Raw genomic sequence first — 24,658 nt, forward strand, 5'->3', positions numbered from 1 at the left:
GGATATTAGCCCCTTATCGGAGGCACTGTTTGCAAAAATTTTCTCCCATTCAGTTGGTTGCCTCTTTATTTTGTCGATGGTTTCTTTTGCTGTGCAGAAGCTTTTAAATTTCATATAGTCCCATTCGTTTATTTCAGCTTTTACTTCCATTGCCTTTGGAGTCAAATTCATAAAATGCTCTTTGAACCTAAGGTCCATAAGTTTAGTACCTATGTTTTCTTCTATGCAGTTTATTGTGTCAGATCTTATGCTTAAGTCTTTGATCCATTTTGAATTAATTTTGGTACATGGTGACAGATAGCAGTCCATTTTCATTCATTTGCACGTGGCTATCCAATTCTCCCAGCACCATTTATTGAAGAGGCTGTCTTTCCTCCATTGTATTTATTTAGCTTCTTTGTCAAAAATTATCTGTCCATATTTATGTGGTTTTATTTCTGGGTTCTCAATTCTATTCCATTGTTCTATGTGTCTGTTTTTCTGCCAAAACCATGCTGTTTTGATTATTGTAGCCCTGTAATACAAGCTAAAGTCAGGGAGTGTCATACGTCCAGTATTATTCTTTTTTCTTAAGATTGCTTTGGCTATTCGGGGTCTTTTGTGGTTCCAAACAAATCTGATGAATTTTTGTTCTATTTCTTTAAAAAATGCCATTGGGATTTTGATGGGGATTGCATTAAATCTGTATATTGCTTTGGTTAATATGGCCATTTTAACTATGTTGATTCTTCCAATCCATGAGCACGGAATGTCCTTCCATTGCTTTGTGTCTTCAATTTCTTTCCAAAATGTCTTACAGTTTTCAGCTTATAGGTCCTTCACATCCTTGGTTAAGTTTATTCCTAGGTATTTTATTCTTTTTGCTGCAATTGCAAAAGGAATTGTTTTTGTATTTCTTTTTCTGAGATTTCATTGTTAGTATATAGGAATGCAATGGACTTTTGTACGTTGATTTTGTAGCCAGTGACTTTACTGTATTCGTTGATTATTTCTAATAGCTTTTTGGTGGAGTCTTTAGGGTTTTCTATATATAGCATCATGTCATCTGCAAAGAGTGATGATTTAACTTCTTCATTCCCAATTTGGATGCCTTTTATTTCTTTCTCTTGCCTGATTGCTCTGGCAAGGACTTCCAACACTATGTTGAAAAGCAGAGGTGATAGGGGACAGCCCTGTAGTGTTCCTGAACGTAGAGCAAAGGGCTTCAGTTTTTCACCATTAATTATGAGATTAGCTGAGGGTTTCTCATATATGGCCTTTATTATGTTAAGGTATTTTCCTTCTATACCTATTTCATGAAGTGTTTTAATAATAAATGGATGTTGTATCTTGTCAAATGCTTTTTCTGCATCAATTGATATAATCATATGATTTTTGTCCTTTATTTTGTTTATGTGATGTATCACATTGATGTATTTGCAGATGTTGAACCGTCCTTGTGCCCCGGGGATGAACGCCACTTGGTCGTGATGAATAATCTTTTTAATGCATTGTTGTATTCAATTTGCTAGAATTTTGTTTAGGATTTTTGCATCTGTATTCATCAGAGATATTGGTCTGTAGTTTTCTTTTTTTGTTTCTTTTTTCAGGTTTTGGTATCAGGGTAATGGTGGCCTCATAAAATGAGTTAAGGAGTACTGTCTCTTCTTCAATTTTTTGGAAGAGTTTGAGCAGGATTGGTATTAGATCCTCTGTGAAGGTTTGGTAGAATTCACTAGTGAAGCCATCTGGTCCTGGACTTTGCTTTTGGGAAGGCATTGGATGGCTGGTTCAATTTCAATACTGGTGATCGGTCTGGTTAGATTTTCCAGTTCTTCATGGTTCAGCCTTGGAAGGCTATATGTTTCTAAGAACTTGTCCATTTCTTTTAGGTTATTGAATTTGGTGGCATATAGTCCTTCATAGTATTCTTGGATGATCCTTTGTATTTCTATGGTGTCCATGATAACTTCCCCTTTTTCATTTCTGATTTTGTTAATTAGTGTCTTCTCTTTTTTACCTTAGTGAGTCTATCCAAGGGTTTGTCAATTTTGTTAATCTTTTCAAAGAATCAGCTCTTTGTCACATTAATTTTTTCTATTGTCTTTTTGTTCTCTATTTCATTTAGTTCTGCTCTGATTTTTGTTATTTCCTTTCTTGTGCTGACCTTGGGTTTCACTTCTTTTTCTAGTTCTTTAAGGTGTAACATGAGGTTATTTATTTGGGATTTTTCTTGTTTCTTGAGATAGACTTGTAATGGTATAAATTTCCCTCTTAACACTGCTTTCGCTGCATCCCAAAAATTTTGGTAGGATGTATTTTCATTGTCATTTGTTTCTACGTATCTTTTGATCTCTCCTCTAATTTCTTCTTTGACCCAGTCGTGCTTTAAAAGTATGTTGTTTAATCTCCATGTATTTGTATTTTTTCCTGCTTTCTTTCTTTTCTTTTTTTTTTTTAAAGCTTTTATTGGGGAAGGGGAACAGGACTTTATTGGGGGAACAGTGTGTACTTCCAGGACTTTTTTCCAAGTCAAGTTGTTGTCCTTTCAATCTTAGTTGTGGAGAGTGCCGTTCAGCTTCAAGTTGTTGTCCTTTCAGTCTTAGTTGCAGGGGGCGCAGCCCACCATCCCTCGCGGAAGCGAACCTGCAATCTTGTGCTTGTGAGGACGCGCTCCAACCAACTGAGCCATCCGGGAGCTCAGTAGCAGCTCAGCTCAAGATGCCGTGTTCAATTTTAGTTGCAGGGGGCACTGCCCACCATCCCTTGTGGGACACGAGGAATTGAACTGGCAACCTTGTGGTTGAGAACCCACTGGCCCCTGTGGGAATCGAACTGGCAGCCTTCAGAGTTAGGAGCATAGAGCTCTAACCGCCTGAGCCACCGGGCCGGCCCCTTCCTGCTTTCTTTTTGCAGTTGATATCCAATTTCAAAACCTTGTGATCAGAGAATATGCTTCGTATGATTTCAATCTTCTTAAATTTGCTGAGGCTGATTTTATGTCCCAATATATGGTCTATCCTTGAGAATGTTCCATGTACACTAGAAAAGAATGTATAGTCTGATGTTTTAGGATGAAGTGCTGTATATATGTCAATTATGTCCATTTCATCTAATGTGTCATTTAGGGCTGCTATTTCGTTATTTATTTTCTGTTTGGATGATCTATCCATAGCTGTCAGTGATGTATTTGAGTTCCCTAGTATAATTGTGTTTTGGTCAATTTCTCCCTTTAGTTCTGTTTGTAGTTGCTTGGTATATTTCGGTGCTCCCTGATTGGGGGCATAAATATTGATGACTGTTATGTCTTCTTGTCGTATAGTCCCCTTTACCATTATGAAATGTCCATCTTTGTCTCGTTATCCCTTTCACCCTGAAGTCTGTTTCATCTGATATCATTATGGCTACACCTGATTTTCTCTGGGTACCATTTGCTTGGAGTGTCAATTTCCACCCTTTCACTTTGAGTCTATGCTTGTCCTTGTAGCTGAAATGTGTCTCTTGGAGACAGCATATGGTTGGGTTTAGTTTTTTGATACAATCTGCTACTCTGTGCCTTTTTATTGGTGAGTTCAGTCCATTTACATTTAGGGTGATTACTGATATGTGAGGATTTCCTGTCTTTCTAGCTTTCGTTTTCTGGTAAGGCTGTGTCTCCATTGTTTCTTTGCCTTTTTGTTGTTGCCTATTATTTCTGTGTGGCGGTATTCTATGATGGTTCCCTCTGTTTCTTTTCTTACAGTATATATTTCAGTTCTGGATTTTTTTTTTTTTTGAGTGGTTACCCTTAAGTTTATGTAAAAGAAAGTTTGATAGTTAGAGTATTCCATTTTGTTCAGCACGCTTATTCTCTCCATTCCCATATTCCGGTTCAGGCCTTTACTCTCCCCCTTTTTGTTTTGGTTGCCACAATTTGTCCCTGTTGATGGTGGTTGAATAGCCTCCTTTAGTATTTCTTGTAGTGCAGGTGGTGTATTAGAAAATTCCCTCAGCTTCTGTATGTCTGGAAAGGTCTTTATTCCTCCTTCATATCTAAAGGATATCTTTGCTGGATATATTATTCTTGGCTCATAATTTCTCTCTTTCAATAGTTTGAATATTTGGTTCCACTCCCTCCTGGCTTGTAGAGTTTCTGCTGAAAAATCTGATGATAATCTAATGGGCTTTCCTTTGTAGGTTACCATTTTCTTTTCCCTGGCTACCTTTAGGAGTCTTTCTTTGTTGTTGATTTTAGACAGCTTCAATACAATGTACCTTGGAGAAGGCCTGTTCGGGTTGAGGTAATTAGGTGTTCTATTTGCTTCTTGGATTCGAGGATCCAGTTCTGTCCACAAGTTTGGGAAGTTCTCATCAACAATTTGTTTGAATATATTCTCTGTTCCCTTCTCTCTTTCTTCTCCTGCTGGTATGCCCATTATTCTTATATTGCTCTTTCTGATGGAGTCAGAAAGTTCTTGTAGAGTTCTTTCATTTCTTTTAAGTCTCAAGTCTCTTTCTTCTTCCATCTGTGTCATTTACAGATTTCTATCTTCAATGTCACTGATTCTTTCCTCCGTCTGATCAACTCTACTACCTAAGCTGGCTATTTCATTCTTAATTTCTTCTATTGAGTTCTTAATCTCCAGAAATTCTATTTGGTTCTTTTCTAAAATTTCAATCTCTTTCGTAAAATGCTCATGTTGTTCTTTGATTGTGTTTCTGAGTTCATTAAACTGCCTTTCTGTGTTTTCTTGCATCTCGTGAGTTTTTTCAGAACTGTAATCTTAAATTCTCTGTCATTTAAGTCACATATTTCCATATCTTTAAGTTCCTTTTCTGGAGACTTTTCACTTTCTTTCTGAGCTGTCTTGTTGCCTTGGTTATTCATGGCAATTACTGATTTATTATTTCTCTTCCTAGACATCTACAGGAGTGGTTTCTGCAACAGGTTGATAGTAAGAGGTCTTTCTTTTGTTTTCCAGTACTTGTTGGTAGAATGTTTTATTTTCTCTCTGACTGCAGCCTTTATTTCTCTCTCACACGGTAGTGCTATGTTTTCTCTGCACTGTTCCAGCTTCTCACATAATGGGGGGATTCCCTGGGAGACGGGCTTCTCCTCTGTTAATAGTTCGCCTGGGTCATAGGGCACCATGTCCGTGTGGGTATGCGGAAAGCTTTTAAAGTTCCAAAGCTCTTCCTGAACCAGATTCAGAGCCCATATGTTTCAGCAGTTCTGTTTACTCCTGCAGGAATCTGCCCAGATAGGTGCGGGCAGGGGCGGGGTGAGTTGTGAGAGGTGGCCCAGAGCAATGGCGGCGACCACCATCACAGCCGGTCCTGCTTCCACAGCTCCCTCCCCTTTGCCAGAACTAGTTGGGCTGCGAATCTGTGTCTGCGGACCACAGTTCTCAGAAGAGCAAATATTCTGTTCTTTTGATCTGACACTGCTACTGTTCTGCTTCTAGCACTGGGCCGGTGGGGGCAGGGTGAGCTCTGGGAGGGTAGGGAGGGGGCGGCTAGTCTCAGTGCCTAAGGCTTCCGTTCTCTGCTCGGCAGTGAGGGCTTAAACCACTGTTTTCAGCCTTCTTCCCTCAGTCTTTTCTCCGAGGTCTCTGCTGTGAGCATTGGGTTCAGCCGTGTTATATGCTGCCCCCTCAGCCCTGTGGGCCATATATGGAGTCCTAGCAGTCCGAGTTTTTCCTTCTCCCTCAGCTGCGGTAGTTCTGGGATGCAGTGCTCGGAGCACTGAGCCAGGTCTTCGTCCTGCGCCCATGCAGATCCGTCTCCACACTTCTCCCTTCCCTCCTCCCCCGCTCACGTGATTCGCCCAACTTTAGGTGAATTCAGGAGAGGGTCTCTTTGTCTTGCCTGTCTGCTGTGCAGGGAGTCCTCCGTGGAGTCATCATTGATTGATTAGTTGTAAATTCCAGGGGAGATTTACAGAGGCTCACCTCACGCTGCCATTTTGATCTCTTTTATTATTTTTTAAAATTTTATTGGGGAAGGGGAACAGGACTTTATTGGGGAATAGTGTGTACTTCCAGGACTTTTTTTCAAGTCAAGTTGTTGTCCTTTCAATCTTAGTTGTGGAGGGCACAGCTCAGCTCCAGGTCCAGTTGCCGGTGTTAGTTGCAGGGGTTGTAGCCCATCATCCCTTGCAGGAGTCGAACCAGCAACCTTGTGGTTGAGAGAACGTGCTCCAAACAACGGAGCCATCCGGGAGCTCAGTGGCAGCTCAGCTCAAGGTGCCGTGTTCAATCTTAGTTGCAGGGGGAACAGCCCACTATTCCTTGAGGGAGTCGAGGAGCTGAACCGGCAGCCTTGTGGTTGAGAGCCCATGCTCCAACCAACTGAGCCATCTGGCCACCCGGGAGCTAAGCGGCAGCTCATTGACTTCATTCTAGTTGTGGAGGGCGCAGCTTGCTGGCTCATGTGGGAATTGAACCGGCAGTCCTGTTGCCCAGAGCTCGTGCTCTAACCAATTGAGCCACCCGTCCAGCACCCCCCAAGATTCTTTCAAAAGGTACCTTTGTGTTTGTTTTTGTTCCGTTTAACTTAGCTCAGAAGTAACTCGAGTCGTCTGCTCTGGGTTGGCGAGATATAATCAGCATGTCCCCAAAACTATTCTGTGCAGCATAGTTTCGAGGGACATTACTGGATGTTACTTGAAAAAATTAGGAAAAGGAGAGATGGAACAGGTTTCTTTGTTGTAGAACTTTTCAGAGGCTTTACTATGTTAATGAACATTGAACACTGAATGTCCAAGTAGATAAGAACCTTCTCTATATAGAGCAATATGGAACTTTTACAGGACTCGAGTTCCAACAACACTGGCCACAAGTTGTTCTTGGAGGCTTATTGGACTCAACCATAACCTAAAATAATTATCTTTGTGTGTTCAGATTTTAAGGTTGGCGTGTCATGTGGTCTGCAAGGTCTGACAATTAAGTTCGCGAACTCATCCTAGAAAAAGTGCTACATACCTCACTGCTGAGTATCACTATGGTCACCTTCGAAGTACTCCCCTTGGGAAGCTATGCACCGATGCTAGCACCTAGTCTACCCTTCAAAACAATTTTAGAATTCTTTTTTTCTGGAATGGCCATCTCAGCTGTCACATTACCCTTGATGTCCTGAATGTCATCAAAATGTCTTCCTTTCAATATTTCCTTTATCTTTGGGTAAAGAAAGAAGTCATTGGAGGCCAGATCAGGTGAGTAGGGAGAATATTCCAATACAGTTATTTGTCTACTGGCTAAAAACTCCCTCACAGTGCCATGTGAGCTGGTGCATTGTCGTGATGCAAGAGCCATAAATTGTTGGCAAAAAGTTCAGTTTGTTTTTCTCTAACTTTTTCACGCAGCCTTTCGGCACTTCCAAATATCATAGAAAACTTGGTTAACTGTCCAGTTGGTACAAATTCATAATGAATAATCCCACTAATATAAAAAAAGATTAGCAACATCGTTGCAACAAGTTTGCAAACGTAATTGTCAGAGTTCCTACAGTACATTAGTATACTTAGTGGTTAAAAAAAGGGTGGTTTTATTACTGCTGTCTCCATTTCCTATTTACAGAAATCAAGATCTTATCTAATTAAGTTCATTCATCTCTGACCAATCCTTTGAGTTTCCTCAGTGTAGTGTTTTCAATTAAACATTGAGTGAGTACCTACTATGATCCTGATACATAGAAGACAAAGAAGACACAGGCGAAAGTGCAATAAATGGAGGTGGATGTAAAAACAGTAAAATGTCAGTTGGAAGTAGTGCATATTTTAGCTGCATGGTTCTATCTCCTCGATTTTCTGTCTGCTTTCTGTCCTGGCCCTTGTCCTCAGTCACTACTCCAGATGCTGCTGCCAATTGCCAACACCAGACTCTGAGCCTGATCCCATTCCCTGGCGTGGCAGCATTCAGAATACTTGGAACATTGATGGGTGAATCAGGGTAGGTAATATGGTGGAGGGCCAGCTTTAGGTAAAGTGGGTTTCAGAGGCCCAGGAAGACTTTAAATGAAGACATGCCGTAGCAGCCAGCTGGTGTCAGACTTGTCCCAAGGTCTTGGTTTCCTACTAGCTGTACTACTACCTATGTAACTGTGGGTAATTCGATGATCTTTTCCAAGCCTGATTTCTCATCTGTGAAACGGGATAAAAACAGTACTTCCTCATAGCACTGCTGTGAGGATTAGCAGAGCTAATGAAAGATAAACGCCTGATATCATGCCTGGAAGTCAACATAACCGTTCTCCGTTTTAGAATCATTGTTCTCCATTCCATTTCCTTCACTGTCATCATTTCTCCCTTCTTTAGGTAAGCCAGGACACACATTTTGTCAGCCTCCCTAGCCAAGTTAACTTTCTGGAAAGAATTTGTTAAGTTCATTTACATCAAGCTGTGCAGTGTCCAATGTGCTTCCCCTTCAGGGTTGTTTTCATCCGGTGTAGAAAAACTTAAGCCAAAGGAATAGCTGGCTAAAAGCAGAATTCCAGAACTCAAGAAGCAGATGCAAGTGTGATCCTTTTTATAAGAACATTCTTAGGACCTGTAGGCTGTCTGGAATGCCTCTTTGTGAGGCTTGGTGGGACCTGAGGCCCATGAAGGCCAGCAATGGAACGTCTTTGATTTCTTTAGTGGCCTCCTGTTTCCCTGCTGCATGGCTTGTTATCTACAGAGAAATAAGCATAAATAAATATTGACTTACTGCTCAATACTACATGTAAATTAATAGTGGAATTCATGAGTTCATGTTATCTCTCATTACTTTAATGAACAAAGTAAAAATTACAACCCTATCAATAAATCATCCTGACCCATATGACCTGGTCCCCTTAGGAGAAAACTCTGACATTCAACAGTACTCCACAGTGATGACACTAAAATTCTCAGTCTGTTTAACCATTATCCCCAGGCCCTCCCACCAACAACCAGCAATACCAACGGATTGAGTTTACCATTCTCATAATGATAGCTATGAAGCCATGACAAATAAAGGTGTATATTGTCTTTGCAAATACTTTTATCTATGCAGATGGATCATACATTAATTAAAAACAACTGATAAATAGCAGCACTAACACTGAAAGGAAAAGGTGGAGGGCCAGCTTTAGGTAAAGTGTTTCAGAGGCCTGAAATGAAGACATGCCACTACCTGTGTAACAATCATTGCTATTTCTTATGAGCTTTATTGAGGTATAATTTACACGATAAATTCAATTTGATGAGTGTACAATTTCATAGGTGTTGATAAATGTATACAGTGGCTTAACCACAGCCACATAGCATTTCTATCAACCCAGTTTCCTTGTTTCCCCAATTCCTAATTCCTGTCAACTACTTATCTGTTTTCCATCACAAGTCTTTTCTAGATTATATAAATGAAATTATACACTACGTAGTCTTTTGTGTCTGATTTTTCATTAATTATACTGATTTTTGAGATTCATCCATGTTGTTCCATGTATTAATTCATTTTTATTGCTGACTGGTATTCCATTGTATGAATATATTAGTTTTATTCATTCATCAGTTGATGGATATTTGGGTTCATTCTAGTTTTGAGTTACTGTGAATAAAGCTGCTATGAACGATATGTAAATTATGTTGACATTAAGTTTTCCTTTTTTGGGGGTAAATATCTAGGAGTGGAAGTGCTGGGTCTCATGGTCAGTGTATTGTTTACATAAGAAACTGTCAAATGGATTTCCAAAATGGTGGCACCATTTTGCAATTTTACTGGCATTGGAAGAGTTTCAGTTGTTTCACACTCGCCAACACTTGGTATTTTTTTTTTTTTTTTTAAAGATTTTATTGGGGAAGGGGAACAGGACTTTATTGGGGAACAGTGTGTACTTCCAGGACTTTCCTCCAAGTCAAGTTGTTGTCCCTTCAGTCTCAGTTGTGGAGGGAGCAGCTCAGCTCCAGGTCCAGTTGCCGTTGCTAGTTGCAGGGGGTGCAGCCCACCATCCCTTGCGGGACTCGAGGAATTGAACTGGCAACCTTGTGGTTGAGAGCCCACTGGCCCCTGTGGGAATCGAACCGGTAGCCCTCGGAGTTAGGAGCACGGAGCTCCAACCGCCTGAGCCACCGGGCCGGCCCCAACACTTGGTATTTTAAATCTTTTTAATTTTAGCCATTCTACTGGGTGTATAGTGGTGTAACATTGTGGTTTTAATTTGCATTTCCCTAATAACTAAACATGTTGAGCATCATTTTGTTTTGCCATTCATACATCTTCTTTAGTAAAATATCTGCTCAATTTTTTTTTGTCTTGAGTTGAAAAAATTTATTTTATGTATTCCAGAATCAAGTATTTTATGTTTTTAACTGATCTTTTCTCCCAGTGTGTGGCTTACATTTTCGTTTCTTCACAGTGTCTGTCTTTTGAAGAACAAAAGTTTTAAATTTTAATGAAGTCTGATTTATCAACTTTTTTCTTTTATGGTTTGTACTTTTTAATCCTAATTAAGAAATTACTGTCTAACTGAATGTCATTAAGACGTGAAGAACATATGTTCATGAGAAATAGTCTGTAGTTTTCTTATTTTTTTTCTGATTTTTTTTTTTTTGGTAACTACTGTGGAGGTTTTGTACTTCCATTTTCGGTACAAAGCATACTAGTCTCAAGAAACCACTAAGAAAATGAATTACAAGATATTTTAACCAACCAAACTTCAAACAAGCTTTTCCAAAGATTAGTAAGTATCTCTTATAACAATCTTTTTGCATTAAATGTTTGAAAAGGATTTTTTTTTTTTAAATCATGAAAATGGTTTCTTTAAAAAAAAGATAAAACTATCTTGTGAATTTTCAATATGCAATTTCCTCTCTATAAAATTTTGGGTTTTTATGTGTCATGATATCAGAGATAGAATGAAAAATATTGCTCACTTGTTGGATAACTAAGAAAAACATATTTAGCACTGCACTCAATTTCTAGAATTAACTTAAGTCCATTAAAATGAGCTTCATTGGGTTTTTGCTTGAGATTTTTGCAGTTATGAAGTTTGTAGTATGTCTAATAGTTAAAATTCATTTTTGAGACATCACTGAATAGACTTGAATTTGAAAGGCTGACTCTTCAGATGCTATTTGTCTCCCCCAAATGAATATTTCTGCAATTTTACTAGCTCCCCAAGTAAACATTAATTATATGGAGTGGGAAAAAAATTTAGCACACATTTCACTCGTTTTTTTCTATAAAAATATAACTCTTTATTAAATAACATGCACAAATATCAACTAGTCATTTATTAAACAGATATGATTTAGAACAAGATTTAAAGAAATACAAATCCTTAGGTACAATTTAGTCTCTTGTTCATGATATTTGAATAGTTAAAAAAAATCACTGATTAAACTAACCATCCTTTATTTCTCTTTTAGAATCCTAAATCTCTTTAGGCATATACTTCATTGTAAGTTTTTTTCTAGCATTTCAGAGCTTCAGAGTATCTTTAATATCAGAAGCTCTTAACTACTTACTTAAGTATAAATTCTCACCGAGAAGGCATTCACTTTTCTTTTAAGCTATCTTGATTAGCTTTGAGTCATTTTACAAAGGAAATCTGCAGAAGCAGAATCATGGCAGAGAGGCTCCAGCAACTTGAGGTACCACTGAAGAGGGTGAGAACTAATTAGTGCTAAAAAGCTGGGATGACTAAATTACACCAGATTCCTGCTTGCTTACCTTTTCTCTTCTGCAGCTTGTTCTGCTTGGCCAAACTGCGATCTTTCCAACCCCTCCTCTCGGGTTGGACCATCAGAACAAAATGCTGCATAAACTTACCCCTCTCATTTTCTGTGACTTCACTGTGCAATAATCTGGTTTTTTATTTTTAGGCAAAAGTATAAAAATTTGCATTAAGTTTTTCATATTAAAAAGTATTGCTTTTATAAATTTGCTTTGAATGTTCCCAGCCTTAATAAACTTAACTACAACAAAACCAGTGCTTCAAAATCTACCCTGCCTTTCTTGGCCCCATTTATCCAATAAAAAAGGCCAAAATCTCTCGTCTAAATTTCTAAACACTACTACATCCCAACCTTTATAATAAAGTCCTTGCACCGTGTATTTTTTACACGTGCTGCTTTATTGCGCATGCCAAGTACAATATGAATTAAAATATAAATTGACGTAAAAATTCAAAAATCCCTAAGCTTAATATGTACCTTTGCACTCAAAACTTGAATTTTTACATTTGCTCCAGTAGCTGGAATTTCCAAGCTGAAAGCTGAATTTAAATCACTTTATTCATCATATATTCTTTTTACTTTTGTCTATCAGAATAAAATATACTCAGTATTATTTTATAATTCTAGAAAGTATTATGGAAAGTTCTGTAAATTTTATCTCGTAAAATCAATTTTACATATAACCTAATTTTCCTTTCAAAAATGTTTAATAAATTTAGCAGTAGGTTTCAGATCGCAAATATTCCTGAATATTTCATCTATATCATGTTATAGGAGAAACTGGACTTTTTCTAAGTATATTGCTAATTATTTTATTAAAAACAGCATACATACCAAATCTTAATTATAAAATTCTGAAAATTATATGTTTTGCTCTTGAGACAAGGAAAAAAAATACAGCATATGAATGAATTTTTCATAAACATTGCAGAGTTCAATTGCCATATGCCTGTTTCTTTTACTTATTTTGACGATCAAATATCTTCTTTTTCATTTGAGTACTCAGTTTTATTTTAAAAGTGCAAAGGTTATTAAGCTTAAAATGTTATATTTAAGCAATGTAAAAAAGTTTTACAATGATTTAACATGACCAATAAAATTTATTAAACATATTTACATATATTCACAGATTCTTTCATACTTGAGTATTAAAATAGACATTTACAATTTCAGAATTTTCATTCAAAGGCATTTTTTGGGGGGAGGAAGGGAGAGAACAGGCTCTATCGTGAGATGAAAAAAGAGCTGTTTCTTTGTATAACTAATTCTAAATAATATGTGTAACATAGTAAGTCGTAGGTATTATACCAGGAGACCAGTATGAAACACCTTACACTACTTTCAGCATCACTTATGGAGATTAAATTATAGAAAGCATGCAATACAACTAAGTCACAATTTTTGCAATTATGATGATGAAAACAAGCTAACTCAAACACATACATGCCTTATTTAAAAGTTTTGCTACCTGAATACACTACTACTACACTCCATACAAACTACAACTTTGGTCCAATAAAACATAGACAAAACAGTTTTACAATTATTTCTTTGTACATGTTTGACTACCAATCCCTTTGTATACATTCTGACCATTAATTACAAGATTTACATCTGCACAATATGTATAAAATAAGTTATTAAAAAGGAAGACAATATTAAAACTTTTGAAAAGAAAACTGTACAATTTACATATATAATAAACAGAAGAAATTTTGTGCCAAGTTTTTATTCCACATTAGAAACTATTTGGTAGGAACTGAACCTTTTAGTTTACTGATATATTTTCATAAAACTCAAAAGAGATTTGCATACTAGTGGTTATCTTGTTACTAAGAATGCTAACAACTTCCAGCGCCATTAGCAGATTCTCAACGTTTTTAATATCTACCACAGCCTGCCAACATGCTCCAATGCAAGTTACCTTTCGCCAATATAAATAACAGTTTTCGGTTAAAAACTGTTTGGATTTAAGATCCAAAATAATTCTTTTCATTTTTTATAAAATGACAGTGTTTACTACATAACCAACTTTAGTTGAACTTTACTAAACAACTGTAAAGGCATAGTATCAGTATTTTTGTCAAAAGGCAGTATTCAACAGTATAATACTCTTGAGCCTCATCAATCTAGGGCACCACAACAGGAAGTAATGGCTGCTATATAGGAGTCAATTCAAAGTCATCATTAACATCAACAAGGGGAACATAAAACTCCTGGATTTCGTAAATGCTGATAGATTTATAGGTGGCAGGATCAAGTTCCTGGAGTTTGAGCTGCCATTCTAATCTCTGAACGGCATTTAAAGCTGCAGCTTCATGTTGTTGCCTCATTAAAAGACAGGTCTATTTAAAAGAAGAGAAGAGTTAATTATTCTATTAAATTTGCTTTGTTTAAAAATTAGTTTCATCCACAGTTTCTTTAGGGATTAACATGAATATATTAGGAGTATAAAAAGTTTATGAGTTACACATCCATTTCTGTTTTACCCTGTCTGTATATATATGCCAACTACCTGGGTCTACAACTTAACACTCATCTTATCTTACAGACTTTAATTTGAAATTGTTGTTTCATATAATGAGATTTCAAATAATAAAAAACATTTGATAATCAAATAATCAAAATCACAAAAACATTTGATAATCAAGTAATCAAAATCACGAAAGTCTACAGAGAAGTGATTTGAAATTACTGAAAATCTAAAATCAAATAATTTTCTTGACAGATTATTTGTAAAATATATTCCTTCTCTTATTGTTTTCCCATTCTTTCACATTAGAACTATAACCAAATGTGAATATTGGATGATAAGTATGAAGAGCCCCCTTAGAAATTTCTTTTTCCGTGGGAGTTTCATCTTTTATACTACATTGGTCCTGAAAAATAAGACTTGTGGATTTTATTTTCCTTTATCTTCTAATTGTGGCCTGGCGTGAGGATGCATGACTAACCAGTATGTCTCTTCCTAATCATTCCTCTCTAATATAGCTGCAATATTGGTCATGAAGTGGGAAGCAACCATTTAAACAGAACTTCTCAACATACATACCTTTAATTTGTCAAATTTATCATCCACATCCTGTAACCAAGACATGAACTGTCTTGCATTAAAGCGATCCCTCACAGAAGTTTTACTGTCATCAGACTGAAAGAGAACATTAGAACATTAAAAGTAGTTGAATATCATAAAATACAACAACCCATTTAAAATCTATATGCCATTATGTATTTTTATGGTATATTTAACTTCTTAAGGAATAATGGGACTATACTTTGAAAAGAATAAAATATAATTTGAATATTGAAAAATTTGGTAAAGCATTTATTTCCATACTGAGTAGACAGATTTGTTATTCGAGTTCTTAGGATGCTGGGTTAAGAATTAAATAGAATCCTACTACTCCGTGAGTCAAAGATATTTCTCAAAAAGGCATGTGATATGAGCTATTATGCCTGTGGCATTCTTTTTAAAGTATAATTTATTTCATATTTAATTTAATGTTAACGTTTATCATTAACATTAATGTAAAGAGAAAAAGTGTTAAGGTGGGAGGCAGGCCTTTGAGGCAGACATTTTTTCCAGGACTAACCAATATTTTAGAGTGCTCATAAAGAAACTCTATATCAACTGTTAAGAGTACTAGTTTTGGAACTAAGAGACTATTTAACTGTCAGCTTTGTACCTTACTGTGTACTCTTGAACTAATTACGTACTCTCAACTTTCTATTCTGTAAAATGGGATAAAAATATCTTTTAATCTTGTTTTGAGTATTATGAGTCTCTTCATGCTTGGACAGATAGGAAGCACTTAAACCAAGAAACATTTGCTACAATTATTGCTAGCTACTACTATTACTATCAGTGCTATCAAAGTGACATTCAGGTATCACATTTTTAGCCATTATCACTTCCTCCTTGGTTCTCAAGTAAGATGTTCTGACTACTTCACATTGTTTTGTTGAACCTTTTTTTTGTATTACAAGTTTATTTTAAAAAGACAGAAGTAGGATAACAGAGTAGGCTAGTTTATGTTATGATCCAAGCTCATGCTCAGGAAAGGCAGACTTTTTTAGTTCCTCAGAGGCTGTTCTCAAATGATACACTACTCAGTCGAGAGATCTTTTACTCTAAAGCTAGCTGTAAAAGGATGCATAACAGTTACAGTTTTCCTCAAGTGAATGACTACTCTCCCCTTTATTTAGGCTGCTTGCAGACTGATCTCTTTAGTCTCTGATTTTGGATCATTCTGAGTGTTTCTTGGGAAAATTGAAATGTTTTTGAAATTCTCTTTATAACACATCTGGGGCTACAGATTCCTCAATTCTGCTGTATTTCATTCACTATCAATATGTTTTCATTAGTTTTCCATCAAAAATGTCTTAACGTCTCGTACAATGGCTTTCCATCTCTATTTCTTGCTCTGCTATGGATTTTATTTTATTTTTATGTCTTTTGTTACTTCAATTAAGTTTTAGGAGGAAGAAAAAATAAACAGGTGTGCCTATACAACCATTCATTCTGAGTTAGAAATCTACAGAGATTTTCCTCATAGCTTGATTTATATTGCTCTAAAATTGGTTCATTACTCTATAATTGCATGAAACAAAAAGACCTAAAGATATCACATGGTCTAGCCCAGCCTTTAGCAAGATGATTCAACTGTTCCTTTCAGTTTAAACCGTTCATTTCAGTTATTAAAAACCATTCATTCTTCCCTTTAAAATCTTTCAAGTTGGAAAGTATGGAAAGTCCTTTTCATTGTCTATTTCCTTAGAGTCAAACATTGTAGTTCTTTCTTAAGATCCAATTATTCATTTTAATAGCTTTTTCCAGTATCTCTGAATGCTTTAATTTAAATAAAAGTTGGTAGCTTCAGAAAGTTTGAAATCTACTGATCTAGTTTAATTTCCTTTATTTTTAAAGATGAGAAAAATAAAGGAAATTAAACTGGATCAGAAGAAGTAACTTTCTCTGTAATATACCCTACATCCTTTGTGTTTCTAGTTTGTCTGATTTAAAACAGCAATTCCTAGTCTTTTATTTTTGGGATAATCCTTCATTGTCTGTATTTATACTTATTATTTTGTTTTTAAATAATTTTTTATTTTCAATTACAGATGACATACGATATTATATTAGCTTCAAGTACACAACATAAGTGATTAGACATTTATATAACTTGTGAAATGATAACCCTAATAAATCTAGTACCCATCTGACACCATACATAATTATTACAGTATTATTGACTGTATTATACTCCCTATGCTATACTTTACATCACTAGGATTATTTTGTAACAATCTGTACCTCTTAATCCCTTCTCCCTTTCACCCACCCCGCCCAACCCCACTCCCATCCGGCAACCATCAAAATATTCTTGGTATCTATGAGTTTGTTTCTGTTTTATTTTGTTTTTCAGATGCCACAAATAAGTAAAATCACATGGTATTTGTCTGTTTGACTTATTTCACTCAGCATAATCATACCCTCTAGGTCTACCCATGTTGTTGCAGTTGGCAAGATTTTATTCTTTTTTATGGCTGAGTAATGTTCCATTGTATATATGTATCGTTCATTCATTCATTAATTCATTCAAACTTTTACTTATTTTTTCCAGGGCCTATCAGCTCCAAGTCAAGTAGTTGTTTCAATCTAGTTGTGGAGGGTGCAGCTCACAGTGGCCCATGTGGGGATTGAACTGGCAACCTTGTTGTTAAGAGCACCATACTCTAACCAACTGAGCTAACCAGCTGTGCCTACGTTATCACTTCTTTACCCATTCATCTATTGATGGACACTTAGGTTGCTTCCATATCTTGGCTACTGTAAATAAAGCTGCAATGAAACATATGGGTGCATGTCTTTTTGAATTAGTGTTTTGAGTTTCTTTGGATAAATACCAGTAAATGGAATTACTGGGTCCTTTTTTGTCTAACAGCCTTTGTTTTAAAGTCTATTTTGTCTGGCATAAGTATTGCTGCGCCAGTTTTTTCTGTTTTTCGTTTCCATTTTTATGAAGTATCTTTTTCCATCCCTTTACTTTTAGTCTCTGTGTGTCTTGTGATCTGAAGTGAGTCCCTTGTAGGCAGTACATGTAAGGGTCTTGGCTGAGGCCAAATGCTGCTTGTTTGGGGTTTGTGAACTTTTTAGAGGTACTATTAAAGTCTGCAGCATGAGCCAAGACAGGCTCTTTGTATGGAAAAGCCACTGGAAGCAGCTTGGATGGGCCTATAAGTTGGGGGGGGGGGGGCGGGGCCTCAGGAAACCACCATGGCAAGGTGAATGATGTTAGCCACGTTGACGTAGATTCAGACATGGTGCTCACCTGTGTCTACACACTTGGAGTGGAGAGGGCTCAACAAAGGGACAATGGCTTCTGCCAGCACTTCTGTCTGTGAGAAAGCTGCCCCTCTAGCCCTAGCCTTGAAACCAGACAATTCAGTTCCTCCCCGTATGTCTCTGGAACATTTTGAGCTGCTGCCCCCACCCTGGAGCTCAGAGCAAGTGAATGTGTCAGTGAGTAAGACTGTACACGGGCCCTTTAAGAAGAACACCAGGGACTCCAAAACAGCCCTGCGTCTCACTCAGCCCCAATCTCTACTGGTTTTCACAGCTAGAAATTATGGGGACTTCTCCTCCTGGCACTGGAATTCTGGGCTGGGATCCCTCGCTCCTCAAGGGGGAATATCTGCAGCTGAGAAATCCCTCCCAATTTTTAACTGCCAGATGTGAGTGTGGGACCAGCTCATTCTGTGTCACTGCCCCTCCTACCAGTTTTGAGGTGGCGTTTTCTGTATATCCTCAGTTATATAGGACTTCTGTTCAGGTAGACTTCTGGCAACTCTCAGTGATGGATGTTCTGAAGTTTAGTTGTAATTTTGAGGTGGTTGTGGGAGGAGAGCACAGTGTCCACCTACTCCACCATCCTGACCACCCATGTTTTATACTCTTTAATCATTATATGAGGTGTGATCAAAGAATACAGCGAATGTTTTTTAAACAATTATTACAGTAAAAGACACATTGCCATTAATCTACCTCAAAATACTCCCTCTTTCTTTGAACACACTTATCCCATCATTCTTGCCACTTTCTGAAGCAGTTCTGGAAGTCCTCTTTCTTGAGTGTCTTTAGTTGCGCTGTCGTGGCTGCCTTGATGTTCAGAATTGATTCAAAACATTTACCTTTCATGGTCATTTTGACTTTGGGGAAGAGGCAGAAGTCACTCGGTGCCAGATCTGGTGAATCAGGTGGATGAGGACACACTGTAATGTTTTCATCTGACAGAAATTGCTGTACCAGAAATGATGTGTGTGACACAGAGCCTTTCTGTTGTGATTACAAAATACGGTGAATGCTGCTGAGTGCCATCCAATGGAAAGGCAGGGATCAGGGATCTTCAATAACGAGAGCAGTGTGTGATAAGTTTCAACTTGCTCGATGCAGTCAGTCGGGTGTGAGCTATGGTTGAGAGGTGTGTTTTAAAGGGTGCCGTTAAATTATCCTCCATCATGACAACGCTCTCTATCACACATCGCTTCTGGTATATGGCAATTTCTGTCAAATAAAAACATTATGGTGTGTCCTCATCCACCTTATTCACGGATCTGGCACTGTGCGACTTCTGGCTCTTTCCCAAAATCAAAATGATTCAGGACATCGAGGCAGCCATGACAGCACAACTAAAGACACTCATGAAAGAGGACTTCTAGAACTGCTTCAGAAAGTGGCAAGAACAATGGGATAAGTGTGTTCAAAATGAGGGGGAGTATTTTTGAGGGGTTAATGGCAATATGTCTTTTACTGTAATAAATTTTTAAAAATTTAAATATTCACCTCATTTTTAGATCTCACCTCATCATATTCTCTTATGACCAATGAATTGCATTGCTGTTTATGAAGCACAAAAATATTCTGAGAACAGATATGACTGTATTTGAATTCATGTAATTTATATGGGGCAGTAAACTTTGTTCAAGATATAACTACAGTTTTTCACAATTATTGTAGGTCCTTGAGTAACACTGTATTGTTCTATGTGGTTTCATTATAATGTTGAAGGGATGCCATAGGAACTTCACTCTTGTTTATGCCAATTAGCCTATGGTAACACTAGTTTCATTATGTCATTTTGTTTAAAATCACAGAACCTATTGACTACTACATAAGGACGTATGGTATATTAATTTATTCCAACAATACTAAAGATCAAAACAAAAGCCTGGGCCTATTTCAGCAATGTCACAACCTAAAAGTTCAATCTGCCTGTATTGTTTTCCAGCTTACAGTAGCTTTCCAGGTGCTTAAAGGCCAGAATTGAACATATAAATATCCACTTTAGAAACAAATTACAAGTTACCTACAAGGGCACTATCCTAAACACATATCTGTTTTGTAATATCCTAAACACAACTGCTTTTATAACATAAGGCTTTATGTTATAATCATTATTAGACATACTATCTTAGAGGACTTTATAAAATACAGAATCAGGTGATCTGGGAATACTTTGATCTGAAGGAGTTGTTTTTATCCTTTGAACTTTACTGCTCGTTGAATTTAAGTTTCTTCTATAGAAACTGGTTACAAAAACACCCAAGTTTTAAGAGCATTCTAACTGTATCAATGAGCCCTTTACCTGAGCATCCAATGGCACACTGTAGACTTCTGCGTCCAGTAAAACAGTGCATGCACTAAATGGCAGTGTTTGATTTGCCAATGTTCTTGCAGCTCTGTAATGAACTCGTAGAACTTCCTGTTCATTAGATACAATGAGTTTTTCCTAGTTGAACAAAGAATTAAAAAAAAAAGTCAATTCTTCAAGTACTTGTTTTCAAATAAAATAAAAATCACTTAAAATACACTAAAGAACGTGAATCTCAGAGGAGTTTTTTCCACATAGTAAGCCTGAGAAATTTGACAACTCCTAGTATCCTAAACCTGTAAGTAAATTTTCTCTTTCTAAATTGGCAGTCTCTTTTTAAAAATTATGTTTTAAAGTATACAATGGTGACTTTTAGTATATTCACTAAGATGTTCAATCATCACCACAAATTCCAGAACATTTTCATCACTTCAAAAAAGGAACCGCAAACCCATCAGCAATCACTCCCCATTCCTCTCTTTCCCTAGCAACCACTACTCTATTTTTTGTTTCTATGGATTTACCTATTCTGAACATTTCATATAAATGGAATCACACAATATGTGTTTTTTTGTGACTGGCTTCTTTCATGCTGCATATTTTCAAGGTTCATCTGTGTTGTAGCATGTATCAGTACATCATTCCTTTTTATGGCTGAATAATATTTCAGTGTATGAGCATACAAGTACATTTTATTTATCCATTCATCAGTTGATGGTCTTTTCGGTTGTTTCTACCTTTGGTCTATCATGAATAATGCTATGAACATTCATGCTCAAGTTTTTGTTTAGATGTGTTTTTATTTCTCTTGAGTAAATAACCAGAAGTAGAACTGCTAGGTCATATGGTAATTCTATGTTGAACTATAAAACAGTTTGAGGAACCATCAAACTGTTTTCAATAGCAGTTGTATCATTTTATATTGCCACCAATGTATAAGGGTTCCAGTTTTTTCACATCCTTGCCAACACTTGTTATCTTTTTTTTTTTAGCCCCATCTGGATGGCTGGGACAATTCCAAGGATATGGTTGGTCTTCTCCCCACCATGTTCCCTATTCTTCCTTCATCTGACAAGAACTCTATCCACCTCCCATTGGAGAATGTGGCCACATTATTTCCAAATATGTACTGTTGTAGTTTTACTGTATTTATAATTTAGTGAAAAAGACAAAGAAACACAGTCCTATTTAATCTCTTATAAATTCTTATGTGACAAATGATCTTTCAAAGAGAAGAGGTAAGTCAACACCTATGATTTTTAATTTAAGTACAAGTTTAAGGTGAGACTTTAAGTGATAAATAACCCCAAACTTGATCAGACACTAAGAAAAAATAACTAGAAGAAAAAACTTCCTAAAAAATAAGTTGGTTGTAGTCCTACAGAGATCAAGAGCAATAATCCAAAAATCCCTTAACACCATATGAAAAAGAAATACACAGTTTAAAACAATGTCTTTTGAGAATGGCTTATGTGTGTCCTAAAGCACTGCTTCCACTTGGTTCTTGGGGAGGCTCTTGGGGTGATGGGCTCTGGTTGCAAGTTGTGTTCATTCATTTAGTGTATCATTCAAATATTATTTTCTATTGAAAAAATGACCCCAGAACAGTGGTTCTTAACCTGGGTTTCTCATACTCACAAGAAACTTATAAGACGGAATGGGGGAAGGGTCATCTGTGAACCTAGATGGGAAAAAGTATGTCTTTATTTTCACTAACCTGCAACTGGCACTTCTTTTAATTATGAATGTAGGCCACAAACCATAGCAATGTCAGAGAACTATCTATAACTTTGTCATCCATAGACATCATAAATATTTTTCAATTCATATTACAGTGTTGCAGGTACTACCCCCAAATTTTTATTACTAATTTCTTGACATTCCAATAGTTATTAGACCTACTACTATATGACACATGATGGCAGTTTTTCTGTGTAGAGATAACTATGCAACATAGCTGGCCAACTATCAAGCAATTTTGCAGCTAGTAGTTTATTCAGCCACCAAAATGGTAAAGTTGTTTCTTCTGATATTGGTCAGATATTTAAGATGCTTTCTAGTATTCTGCAATTCTAAATTTTTTGTTGGTCCATATGTGGAAGGATGTGAGTCATTTTCACGATGCTTAAGTTCTGCAAACTGCTTATTTCAAATGACAATTCTTAACTGTCTGTTAAGGTGGCATGGCTTTTGAACATGCCTGATGGTTCAAACAGCTACTGATATATGTTAATATGACCTAACTTCTCACTGTTAACAAATTGATCACTGACATGGGTAATGCACAGTACTGTAAGTTCTGTATCAGTGCTTATTTGTTGTTCCCGTTATAATGCCTTAAATTTATTTTATTCATTGAAAAACATTATTCTGAGAAAAGGTTTTATATTTACCAGATTGTTACAGGGGTCCATGGTACAGAAAAAGATTAAGAACCTCTGCCTTAGGGAACCAATCATGTATGAATCTAAGAAATTGTATACAAGGTTTTGCTTGTATGTATATGGGTACATCTCTGTGAAGAAGGATCATAGCTCGTATCATATTTTCAGAAGTCCCTGGCACTCCCAAAAGATTAAAATTATGTTATATTTTTGTTAATCTAAGTGAAATAACTTTTATTTTCTATAAATAATCAGATAGGTTTTTTCCCCCCGGTCATTTCATGCTAAGACTAACCACCAGAAACTGGAATACTAAGGTAGACCTATAAGGATCAGTCAGTCTTTGTTAAGTTTTTCTGCACTAAAGTAGCTGGTACCAAGAAACAATTCGAAAATGTGGAAATCCAAATGTTCAACTAGGAATTCACTGTTATAGTTCTGCAAATTCAAGAAATGATAACAACAAATTGTTAGAGGTTTTTATACATCAAAAATATACTCAACATGAATTGTAACATGGAAGCGGCTATCCTAAAACAGGCTTAAGAAGTCTCCATCTAATTGCATAAGCACAAGGTGGCAAACCATTTCCCAAAATGGTTCTAAATAAGGAAAATTCACTAATAAAAAATTGCAGGCCATTATAATCTATTGCTAAAACAGTTACTTTTAGCATAAATATAAATGTAGACGCTTCTTACCCTTTCAATACTGTGTTGCAAACGTAGTTTCATCCTTACAACTTCCTGTTGCCGAAAAAGCTCTTTAAGTGGATCTGACAGTGAAGGTGGTGGAGTAATCTAATTAAAAAAATACATAAGTAAAAGTATTAGGTTTATCTAAAATAATGGATAATGCTTATAAAATTAAAACGCTTTTAGTGCATAATTTGATAAAAATGTAAATTCTAATATTCTCTGAATTAAATAATATGGTAACAATTATACAACTGGTTGTTACTTCTCAATTTCAACTGTGTGAAACACAGCAGAGCATTCTAGCAAACTTGGATGTTTTAATTCTGAGACCATAGAAAATTTCAAAAAACAAATGGGAAGCACTAAGGAAGTTATTTATTAGACACATTTTAGAGCATCAGTGATAGATCACAGACAGAGAGGGAAGAGTCACAAAAACAGAAAATCATATAGCAAACAATTCTAAAGATTAGAGCAGTCTGAGTGCATCAGTACAGTTAAGTGAAGACACGATCAAAATCAAACACTAAAGTGCTGAGTTTTACATTTAATGGATTGTCTTTTATAAAAATAGATGAAATTGTCTTGTAATAGATTTGTGCTTCTTAAATTTCTTTATTACATATTACTTAGTCTACCCATACTCCAAAAAGCTATGGTCAGTTCATTAATATAAAGAGACATTCAAGTTTGGCAATAACTGTCTGTGATCCCTGAATAGTCTCCCTCTAGCCCTTGGAGTATCTATATAGTCCTACCTTCTTATCAGCATATTGTAATTATTGTCAGCATATTATAGAGCAAAGTAAGATATCTTAGTATGTCTGGCACAGTACAGTAACTTAGTTGACTGTTCTGAAGGTGGGACAAATAGATACACGTGCTTCATGATGTGGTACAACAGGAATTATACAATACCATATTTGAAAAGCAGCTGCCAAAGAATCAAACCTGGATCTAATCAAGATTTTATATTTATAATCAGTACAGTTTTCAGTAAGCAGTTTACAGGAATTATGGGGGACTGAAAAACATGTTAAATAACATAAGGATTCAATTAGTTGAATCAATGTGGAAAACACAAGACAAATAACTTATTGGGGCTGACCATTTTTCAATGGGCTGGATTGTAACTGCAATAATACAGTTGCTTGATATCTACGTCTTATAAATTTCTTTAAATTTAACAAGAAGAGTTAAGAGTAGAGTTTGGTGCTATTATTGTAGTTTTGCAAAGTCATATAGGCCTCCTTCAAGCAGCACAGAGGAAGA

At 36.4% G+C, this 24,658-nt stretch overlaps 1 protein-coding gene across 3 annotated transcripts in view; it reads right to left on the reverse strand.

Moving 5' to 3' along the window:
• Positions 1-11,172: 11,172 nt before the first annotated feature.
• The window catches only part of ANKRD12 (ankyrin repeat domain 12), a 132,823-nt gene continuing 119,337 nt past the window's right edge, over positions 11,173-24,658 (reverse strand). For 2 of the 3 annotated variants that reach the window (XM_033087517.1, XM_033087516.1), the window contains 4 exons: positions 23,390-23,488; positions 20,299-20,442; positions 14,706-14,801; positions 11,174-13,998 (listed from right to left, as the gene is read on the reverse strand). In XM_033087517.1, coding sequence (XP_032943408.1) covers positions 13,813-13,998; positions 14,706-14,801; positions 20,299-20,442; positions 23,390-23,488 — 525 coding nt within the window. In that variant the 3' untranslated portion in view covers positions 11,174-13,812. Of the gene's footprint in view, positions 13,999-14,705; positions 14,802-20,298; positions 20,443-23,389; positions 23,489-24,658 lie in introns of all 3 variants that reach the window. The other variant, XM_033087519.1, reaches the window with a different exon arrangement.

Source organism: Rhinolophus ferrumequinum, chromosome 19 (genome assembly GCF_004115265.2).
Source record: "Rhinolophus ferrumequinum isolate MPI-CBG mRhiFer1 chromosome 19, mRhiFer1_v1.p, whole genome shotgun sequence".
In the NCBI taxonomy this organism is placed as follows: Eukaryota; Metazoa; Chordata; class Mammalia; order Chiroptera; family Rhinolophidae; genus Rhinolophus; species Rhinolophus ferrumequinum.